The sequence below is a fragment of the Macrobrachium rosenbergii genome, chromosome 4, assembly GCF_040412425.1.
Source record: "Macrobrachium rosenbergii isolate ZJJX-2024 chromosome 4, ASM4041242v1, whole genome shotgun sequence".
NCBI lineage: Eukaryota > Metazoa > Arthropoda > Malacostraca > Decapoda > Palaemonidae > Macrobrachium > Macrobrachium rosenbergii.
This window is the reverse complement of record NC_089744.1, coordinates 29,180,893-29,191,869: the sequence shown is the minus strand read 5'-3', so window position 1 is coordinate 29,191,869 and position 10,977 is coordinate 29,180,893. Positions and strand designations below refer to the sequence as shown.

Here is a 10,977-nt window from a genome sequence, read left to right as displayed (position 1 = left end):
TGCATTCCAATTTTCAGCGGCCTTTGAGCCTACGAATTCGACTGGACGTCTGCTTGAGAGAGAGAGAGAGAGAGAGAGAGAGAGAGAGAGAGAGAGAGAGAGAGAGAGAGCGTGGTCTTCATGAAGTAATATGCAGTGGTGCTGCCAGTAATCATAGGAATCTCCTCCCAGACCTGACTCGGTATTTCTCCGTCTGTCTTGTTCCCAAACATATGGTTTCTGTGTCTAGGGCAAGCACCCGCAGGCATGCACGCACGCGCGCTCGCACACACACACACACATATATACACATACACAATTATATACATATGCATACACATATACATACACGTATGTGTATATATATGTGTGTGTGTCTATCACGTAGGTGTACAAAGTAATAACATCCACCCACGCAAATAAACTTGAAAAATGTTACCAATAACGAATAATTAACCCACAAGCAATTACATTTATTTTCATTACGACGTCGCAAATCGACAATATATTTCTAGAAAGTCATTTGATCCACACACAAAAAAAAGTCACAAACTGGAAAAAACTGACGATTTTAAGGTTCAGCCAATCATAAAAAAAAAAAATCACTGAATTACGAAGCATTAATTTTTCTCATTACTTCAGAAAGCAAGAAAAAAATCGAGTGACCAGATGTAAAGGAAGGCGTAACACGGACGACATCCAACAAACGCATGCACGCACACGCAAAAAATGATACTCACTCAAAACTCACCTCGGAAAATCCATCCTACAAAAACGAAATCCTCCATGATTCATATCACCTCCAGTTGAAGTGCTTACCTGAAAATCAAAGCGACTTCGTTAATCACCCACATGATTATCATATGCATTCATTAATATACATACATACAGTATATATATATATATATATATATATATATATATATATATATATATATATATATACATATATATATATATATTCTTATGCTGTGGTTTTCATAATGCAGTAGTCTCTCCTTAGTCGTTGTGTGTATGTGTGTATTGTTGTATACTGTATAATTTTATGTTCAGATGTGCAGATTCCATAGAGTTAGCTTAAAGTTAATGTGGTTAAACCCTGTATGGTTTATAAGAAGGACGATATATGGAGTGGAGAGATAGTTGTTCTCTATAGGGAGGCAACTTGTTTTCATCAATAGACCAGACTGCTGAAATAACGCATTCCTATATGGCTCGATCATCCCGTACAGGACGCTGTTGGGTGTTGCCACATAAGTTGCCTAACATCGTTCTGCGATTTTCCATGAGACGATATCTTTTCATTTTATTATAGTAACTGGAGATTCTTTTGTTCTGAAACTATGTAATAATAAATATCATTATTAACTGTAATTCCACTTTCTAATTATCATTTTTAAAGTTTATAAAATCACACTTTTTAAGGTAAAATGCATTTTTCCTAACATACAAACCCGAGGTCCTTTACATATGGGGAATACTTCCACGTAGCTGAACATAGGCCACAAAAGACTTACAAGGCATTAGTTGGCATCACTACCAGCCAGGCATGAGGTTGGCAACTGTGGGAACCCACGGTGCTAATCGCCCAGATTCACGCATCACTTCGCTTTCTGGTCTAGGGCAGATTGTGGGGCAGCTGAGGTGGGTAACCTGAGTAAAGGACCTTGGGTTTGTATGTTAGGAAAAATGCATTTTACCTTAAAAAATGCAATTTGTTCCTACACAAATACAAACCCTCGGTCCTTTACATGTGGGGACTCAAGATTCAGTGGGAGGAATCTGAGTGGAGGTCTCTGAATGACTGGGAATTCAACACACCTCATGTATACCTGGGGTAAGAGCCAGGGGGACATGGCCACTGGACCGAGAGCACCGTTATGAGAACCGTCGTGCTACCAGCCAGCCTACTAGACTGTCCTTGCTGTGGCGAGGTTATGGTAGTAAGCGACCGCACAGCGAGGCGAAAGCCAGGGAGAGCCCTTCCCGCTCACACTAGAAGTGAGTGGGAAACGTTGGGGGCTAAGGACCAACATAAGGAATGGGTTTGGTAATTAGCCCGCAACCCCTCTCCCCGCCTTGCAGGGGAAAGGGGGGACATTACATCTAATGAATACCTGAAAGGTAACAAAGACAGGACACTCAAGTAATGAAACTCACCTGTGTCAGACGTCTGGTTCAGCTTTGTACGGCTTAACTCTCTGCCCGAGGGAAGAAGGGTAGGATGATAGGGGAGGAAGGGGGAGCCAGTCACTCACCGTTCATGCCCACTCACTCGCGTACAACAGACGAGCTGCAACTTTGTCCCTACGGGAGCTGGGTAGTTACACAACTTGTTGAGCAGCCACCACCGGACCCAAGGAAAAAGTGTCCAAGGACCGATGGGTAACGTCTCTTAGGTAAAAAGAGATGAATGTGGTCTGGCGTGACCACACCCCCGCCCTTAGTACCTGCTGGACCGACAGGTTCTTCCAGAATGCTAGGGAGGGTGCAATCCCCCTGATTTCATGAGCAAGGGGCTTAGAGAGCTGGCAACGTCCTCGCCAGCCGTCGCATACGGTTTTTTGATAACCTCACGAAGCCAGAAAGAGATCGTGTTCTTAGACACTTCCTTCTTGGGGGTCCCGGTGCTAATGAAGAGTCGCTGACACTCAGGCGTGAGGTGCCGTGTTCTCTTCAGATAGCGCCGTAGCGCCCGTACAGGACAGAGCCGTAACTCGTCAGGGTCATTATTTACAAAGTCACTGAGGGATGGGATTGTAAAAGACTCAAACCGAACATCAGGGACCGTTGGGTTTTGAGTTTTCGCTACAAATTACGGGACAAATTCGAGCGTTACCGATCCCCACCCCCTAGAGTGTTTGACTGCAAAGGAACGTCCCTGCAATTTGCTAATCCTCTTCGCCAAAGCCAGGGCTAAAAGGAAGACTGTCTTGAGGGTCAGATCCCTGTCTGTGGCTTCTCATAGCGGCTCGTAAGGGGCACGAGTAAGGCTCTGCAATACGAGAGACACGTCCAACTCGGGGGGCCTGAGCTCCCTGGGTGGGCAAGACCATTCGAAGCTTTTCATCAGCTAGGATATTTCCAGGGATGATGAAATATCGATACCTTTCAGCTTCAGGACCAAGGGTAAAGCTGCCCTGTATCCTTTCACCGCTGAAACCGATAACAGCTTTTCCTGAAGAAGAAAGACAAGGAAATCTGCTACCTGCTGAAGAGTGGCTCCGACCGAAGAATAACCCGTCTACGACACCAACCACAGAAGACGGCCCACTTACCCTGGTAAACCGCCGTGGAGGACTTCCTGAGGTATCCCGCCATCTCTGTCACTGCTCGGCAAGAAAAACCTCTCGCTCGCAAGAGATGGTGGATAACCTCCAGGCGAGAAGAGATAGGGAAGCCACGGCGTGGTGGTACCGTTCTACGTGAGGCTGACAAAGCTGATTGTGCCAGAGGGGGAGTTCCCTTGGAATGTTGGAGAGCAGAGCCAGCAGGTCTGGATACCAAGCGGCTTCCGGACGCTTGGGGGCTGCTAGGATCATTTAAAGGTTCGTCAATCCCAGCACCTGACTGAGATCTGGACGAAGGAGACAGAATGGAGGAAAGGCATACACTTCGAGGCTGTCCCACGAGTGTTGGAATGCGTCCTCCGCGGCTGCCCATGGGTCCGGTACGACAGAGAAGAAGGTCGGAAGCTTTCTATTGTACTGGGTGGTTAACAGATCGACTACCGGGTGCCGCCACAGATTGAAAAGTGCCTCCGCTACGGTCGGACCCCACTATCTGATCCCGACGGCTGAGCGTGTCTGCCAGGACGTTCCTCTTGCCTGGAATGTACCTGGCCGACAGGAACCCCCCGTGGGCGACTGCCCACTGATGTACCTGCAACGTCAACTTGTGAAGGGCTCGAGAGACAAGACCCCCCTGCTTGTTGATGTATGCCACTACGGTCATGTTGTCGCTCATCAACACTACCGAGTGTCCCACCAAACGATCCTGGAAGCACTGGAGACCCAAGAACGCTGCTTTCATCTCCAGGATGTTGATGTGAATGTGCCATTCGTGACAGTCCCACACGCCCGCCGTCAGCAACTCCTCCAGGTGAGCCCCCCAGCCCTCCTTCGATGCGTCTGAGAAAAGAAGCAAGTCTGGGGGGCGACAGGACAGAGATGTCCCTATGCACAGGTTCCTGTCGTCCAACCACCAGGTGAGATTGTCCCTCACCTCCTGCGAGATGGGGATGGGAACCGACTGGGGCTCCCAGGACTGATCCCAGAAATCCCTCAGCCTCCACTGGAGGGATCGAATGTGGAGTCTCCCGTGTGGAAAGAGTTTCTCCAACGACGACAGGTGGCCGATTACGACCTGCCACTGTTGAGCAGGTTGGTCCTGTTGTGATAGGAACTGCCTGGCTTCCTTCCTGAACGTGCTGATTCGAGCCTGCGAGGGAAGACTCTGTTTGCTGTCATGTCGATCAGCATGCCCAGGTATTGAATTTTCTGCTTGGGAATTAGATCGGACTTCCAAAAGTTGATCACAACTCCCAGTTCGTGACACAATTCGAGGAGACTATCCCTGCCCTGCAGCAATTGCAAGCGGGAGTTTGCCAGGACTGACCAATCGTCGAGATACCTCAGAAGACATATCCCGCATGAATGGGCCCAAACCTAAATGAGGGTGAATACCTACGTGAACACCTGTGGAGCAGTCGACAGACCGAAACAGAGAACCTTGAACTGGTAAACCAGCCCGTCGAGGGCAAAGCGAAGGTGCCGAAGAGACGACGTATGAACCGGTACTTGGAAGTAAACGTCCATCAAGTCAACCGTCAGCATGAAATCGTTCTCCCTGCCTGCACACAGTACAGTACGCACCGTCTCCATCATGAACTGTGTCTGACGAACGAAACGGTTCACGGGAGAGAGGTAGATCACCGGTCTCCAGCCGCCGGAGGCCTCCTCCACGAGGAAGATTCTGCTGCAGAAGCCCGGGGATCGATCCTCGACAACTTCGATGGCGCCCTTGCTCAACATCGTTCCGACCTCCTGAAGAAGCGCTTGTTTCTTCAGGGGGTCTTGGAGGTAGGAAGGAAAATGGACTGGAGTGTTGGTGAGGGGAGGCAGGGACATGACAGGTAGGGAATATCCCTCCCGGAGAATATCCGCTACCTAGGTCTCCGCTCTGTACCACTGCCACGCCACCCAATGGCTGGAAAAGCATCCCCCCACCGACGGCAGCGTATGAAGGGGCTCACCATTCCTAGTGAGTTTCTTCCCTCTTCTTCTTGCCCTTACATTTCCTTTTGGGGGGAACAGGTTGATGAAAGGGACCCTGTGGTTCCTTCTGAGGAGGCAACGAAGAAGGGGGCTGGACTTTGCCCCGAACGACCGTCGAAGCACCAGACTTCTTCAGGGTTGGGGTGCTAGCTTGGGTCGAGGACCAGGCCGCAGGACGAGAGGGTTGTGTGACCCCTTTTGTCGCTGCTTGGTGGACAAGGTAGTCGCGTTCATTGGCCTTCCATTTGTCTACCGCAGCATCCACCTCCCCCTTGGGGAAGAGGGAGGTGGAGTCCAGAATAGAACCGTTCCACAACGATACTGTGGCTTCCGCACCTAGAGACCTGGCAATCCAGAACAGCACTGCATCCCTTCTCTTCAGTACTAGGTTGGCCCAGAGGTTTGCTGTCTGGTGGGCGAGGAAGGAAATAGCCTTAACCCCCGACTGGCAAAGACTCCTGCAGGTCGGATCCTCGCCCTGAGTAGACAAGGCTGTGATCCTCGACAGAGCGAAGGCCCAGTTGTCAAGCCAAGACACCGCCTGGAGGGCCAACGGAGCCATGCCCTCCAAAGCGCTCATTTCCACTTGCGAGAAAAGCATGTTCCGCCAACAGCTGAGCCGATGTGGCACTGGGTGCCAGGCGAGTCAGCCCTGGTTCCACGACCTTTGTCTGTACTCCGCCTTCAGACAGGACGCAATATTTCTTCTGTCTCAGGAGATGGGGAGGCAACAGCTTGGTAGCTCGAGACGAGCGAAGTGATGACGACTGCCCAGAGACTAAGTCGTTCACCTGACTGAGAACGCTGTCTGCCAGAGGAGACCACGGGAGGCCAAAAGAGGGCTTGGGTTCCCTCCTGGCGGCATAGAACTCCTCCAGTCTAGACGAACGTTCCTCCAACGGGGTTGGAAGCGGTTCCTCCAGGCCGTTGTGCTGACGGATCAGCGCAACGACCTCTACTAACTCCCTTTGCATCTCCGGAGTGTCCGAGTCTCTTGGCAGGGGGCCCTCCGAGAGGCGGTCATCCGGGAAAGCCCCACCCGCAGGTGAGCCCAAGATCAATCCCTCATCTCTGTCCCACACTATGGAAGCGTACGACCTCCCACTCATGTGGAGCGAAGGAGGGCCGGACGCCCCTGAAGCTGATTGCCCTAGAGCGTCAGCTCCTGTAACCCTACCGACCCCGTTTCCTCCTGGAGAATCCCGAGGAAGTCGAGGGGGTTGGAGAGACAGAGCGAACACTACCGTCGAGCCTGCTGGCATAGCAAGTGGCGGCGGCGGATGCCTCACGGTTCCCTACCCGCAGTGGGAGGTTGTGTGAGGGCACAGGCGGCCTGGCTCGTAAGGGTGAGAGACCGTCATGACGATCAGGAACGGCCTCCTCGCAGCATGTAGGCCGCCATCCCTACCGTCCAAGCGTGTTCTGGCTTTCTTCGGTGCCGAAACGGACGAAGAAGGCCATGGGGGAAAATCCGTTGACATTCCTGATGACCCAGGGGCAGAACGTCCTTGGTCACCCTCCCCACCATACCCCTATCCGACTTGGACAAGGGGAACGGATTGGGTGGGGAAGAAGCACGTGGGTTTCTCCCCTTCTCCCGTTCCGTGCCCGAGCCCGTGATGGAGCTTGAGCCTGCACAGTCTCCCGTTAGGGATCATGCTTTCGGCGTCATGCACTTGGTAGACGCCGAAATGGAACCAGTCCGGGAGGATGGCGCTCCTGAACTGTCCGAGGAGGGTACCGAAGTGCCCTTCTCGGCGAGAGGACCAGCAGTCCATTCCCGAGGGGGGGAGAGTGCTGCCGTAACAGAGCGAATCTTCTTAGAGGGAGGGCAGCCGCCCTCCCCTTCCTAGCCCAGTTGGACTTAGAAGAGGCGGGGGGAGAAGGTGGAGAGGAGGAAGACCCCACCCTCCCCTTCCTAGCCCAGTTGGACTTCGCAGCAAACACCTGACGATCCAGGGTGGGCACGGGTAACGGTGGAAGCAAGGCAAGAGGAGTGAGAGCATAACCAGGAGGTGGTGGATTGACTGAGCAGACCGGAACGGCCAGCGTCTACACTGCGATGGCAGGGGTAGGAACTGCGCCATATGCATGATGTGTCCCCACTGAAGTCACTACGCTCCTCTGCCGCACAGCAGAAACGGTGGTCGTCGTGAAGAGCAACCACCTTGTGGGTAGTGGGGGAAGGGGACAATACTCCTCCCAGCCCCACTGAGCTGATGTGATCGAGAAGCAAGGACAAATTAGGACTGCCAACCATCCCGAGTGACTCCCACGCCCGACTCAAACCCAGTGCAAGTCCCAAACCTGCGGAAGGAGATAAAGGCAAATAAGGTCCCACCCCCAACCCGGAGATAAGAGATTCTGGGTGAGGGGGGGAACTGGGGGGTGTGCAGGCTAGGTCAGCCGATCTCGTCTCCTCTGGAACTGCAGATGCGGTCACAGGGGATAGAGAGACAGGTTCCGTCAGGGAAGGCCACTGGGATTCAGATAAGATGGAGAGGGAGTGACCACGATGGGGGTCGAAGGGGACGAAGGGATCCCCTCCGACGCCTTGGACTCCATCCTTCTATATCTGGGTCTACGCAAGTACCTATCCCACTGCTCGGGGGACCAGAGCGTACACTCATCACATGGTACATCCACAGAACAATCAGGGGGATCCTTGCTCCCCTTACGACACTTCAGGCAAAGGGACTGGGGATCCAAATCTGCAGAACAGCAGAAGGCGCCACATTTTTTGTCCTTACCAGGACAAATCCGGCACCAAGGCCTTGTCTAAATCATGGGTTTGCGAGGGGTTAGCCATCTCACAAACACACACAAATACAAAAGGTCACAAGTCACAAACACAAAACAGGAACAAACACACCGTGAGGTTGTAGCTTTCATAGCCAGGAATTGAACAGAGTGTGCAGAAAACACGTCTGTTCCACACAAGGCCAGAAAGAGAAGTGGTGTGTGAATCTGGGCGGTTAGCACCAGGGGCGTCATTTGGGGGGGGGGTCAACTGCCCCCCTCAAGACTCAACTTGCCCCCCCCAGACCCAAAAGCCTCAACCTGGCCCCCTCACCCACAAGCCCAGAGAAGTAACGGCATGTTTTCTTTTTAAATGTGCAATCATAAATATATAAAATTTCTCAGAAATATTATGTTTCTTGATCTCTGTCTGTCTACTAGCTACCAGTGATGATGAGAAAACATATAGTAGTGGGAGTATATAATTTTTGCTGAAATACCTTGCTCATGTGGTTCAAAAACGCATAAAATAGCTCGAAATAAAAAAAAACTCAGCTGATTAGGCTCGCTTCGCTGGCCAAACCGTCTTTGCCCCCTGCAAACAAAAATCTGAAGTGACGCCCCTGGTTAGCACCGTGGGTCCCCCACAGATGCCAACCTCATGCCCAGCTGGTAGTGATACCAACTAAATAAATGTAAATAAAAAATAATGAGCCAAGAGCACTACCATGAGGAACACCACAGGTTACAATTTCCGTAGTCACTATAATGCCCCATCAGCAACTACTCTTTTCAATATTTTAGATAATGTTCAGTTAACAATAACAAAAGCTGGCTCAACTCCCACCCGAGTCTAAAAACTAGTTCTTCATGATTAACATGTTCAAAAGTAGCATAGTGTCATGACCAACTTCATAACAGATTCTATGAATTTCTGTGCGGCACTGGATATTACAGCAAATGCTTCACAAGCAGCCAGGCCCTTGCACAAGTCAAGCCAAAAATTAGGGAACAGAAGATTATTTTCACCATAGATATTCAGATGTTCAACTAATCTTTTCACCATAGATATTCAGATGTTCAACTAATAAGTTACAAAAAAGTTTAGGTTTTAAGGGAGTTATAGAAACTGGGCACTAATCAGCATGGCATGAGGTATCGCTCCCAAATTTAGCTAATGAATTAACATTGCAAATCCTCCAACATGTTCGAATAATATCTTTTCTTGCTATATTATGAAAAATAACAGGCTAATATAAGAGCTGAATAGCAGTGTAATATAAGAGCTAAATAGCAGTGCTCTTCATAAAAAAACACACACGCATACAAACACACACACATATGTACACAAGTAAAATGAAAAATACTATTTGTTTCTGCAACTCAACAAGCATTATGGTCAACTAAAAGGTTTCCAGTTTCACAATCCCAATCCTAAAAATAGTTAATTTACGTTTAAGAAAAAGAAAGAGGCATACAGTGTTTCACATCATTCTCCTTACTTTCAAACGCATCGGCCAAAAGGATTAGACAGTGACTGACAGAGCCATGCTGTTAAAACAAAGGAGACACTGCTAAGTCTTATATAAAAAAGAAGTAGAGCTGAGAGGAGCCGAGCGTTATCTATAAGTGTTTTTTTTTTCTAGGGTGCGCCGGCAACTTATCACATACATATATACAGTAGAAGAACGAATCTTTGGCCAATGCTGGATAATCGTAGTTAGCAGTGGTTGGACTACCAATAAACCGCTGAATTGCATTCATCCTGTTTATATGTGTGCGATATGTTGCCAAAGTGTGTTTATGACATGTTCCACCGCAGCATGGACACACCTTTGTAGTAGCATTGTATTCATTTTCAGCTCTTGGTCATTACATATTTCACATAAAGTCAGATCTATTTCTTTTCCAGAGATATAGGCTTCACATTTCTTCAAATAATGAACCAGGCTTTGGCTAAAACCAGCAAGATCAACAGCCGGAAGGAATTCACTTATCAATAATGCTGAGAAAGTGTTCATTAGAAAGAGCATTAAGCTTAACTTCTCTATACAACTGTGATCAACTGAAATGTGAAAGCTCACTCAAATTCCATTCCAGTCTGCCAAAAGAGCGAAATACTGATATTAAGTGGCTCCTGAGCGAAATACTGATATTAAGTGGCTCCTGACAGAAGAGCAATCTAGAAATATAAAATTACCAGCTACTAAACACTCAATCGCCTTAACAACACAGAAGCAGTATTTGCTTAAAAGGAAGGCGTTTATAATCTGTTGTTCTCATACGTAATGGAACGGCCAAACCTTGTTCCTGAGAATTCCCAGATTCTAGATAGTTTTACGACATTTTGCGAAAATTCCTAGAACCCTGTCTGTTTTAGGACCTGCTGAATTCTTATACTGAATCTGACGACGCCTTCTGAATCTTCTAAGTCCGCCATGAATATTGTAAACATGCCATGGATTAACGGGCATTTTCTCAACATGTTGAGCCATGAAAACTGATGAAAAGGAAATATGCTACGAATAATCAAAAGATATCTGTTCGCTGGTGGAGGAAAAGGTTCTTGTATCAACGAAAATTATCAAAGCAGCTCGCTGTGGCGAAAGGACTTTATTATAACGCATTACGTAAAGCGGATAACAAGCTGATGCTGCACTTTGCTCTAGAGACATTGTGAAGAAAGAATTTTCTCTAGGAGAAAAGTAAAATAGGCACATACTTTACTTGAAAATCAGGTCCGTATTTTATAACAACGCCCAGAGTGACTGCGGTATCAAATTACACTTTCATTTAGTTGTAGCTCAGCTGTTACCACCAAATTCCTCCATGATACCGAAAGGACCTGATATACATACTCGAATTGTTATTACTGTTATCCAACCCCCTGGTTCTGTTGAATCTTGTGTATAAATGTCTATATAATATTACCAATTCTTAGGCTTTCAGGACACAATCTTTTCTCAAAGGTCGCACGGAACTG

At 48.6% G+C, this 10,977-nt stretch overlaps 1 protein-coding gene across 1 annotated transcript; it reads right to left on the bottom strand.

Annotated features, from left to right (window-relative positions):
• Positions 1–3,678: 3,678 nt before the first annotated feature.
• On the bottom strand, positions 3,679–4,623 carry LOC136837138 (uncharacterized). Its single transcript, XM_067101752.1, has 2 exons — positions 4,597–4,623; positions 3,679–4,419 (listed from the first exon to the last, which is right to left on the bottom strand). Exons 1-2 carry the CDS (start codon positions 4,621–4,623, stop codon positions 3,679–3,681), a joined length of 768 nt encoding a protein of 255 aa, XP_066957853.1.
• Between the last annotated feature and the right edge of the window lie 6,354 nt (positions 4,624–10,977).

Excerpts from the sequence above, each read along its gene's own strand:
- LOC136837138 (XM_067101752.1), bottom strand. The coding sequence starts at position 4,623 with ATGTCTTCTGAGGTATCTCGACGATTG. Across the intron at positions 4,420-4,596 it reads CTGAGGTATCTCGACGATTG|GCTCGAATCAGCACGTTCAG; the intron begins GTCAGTCCTGGC and ends CTTCCCTCGCAG.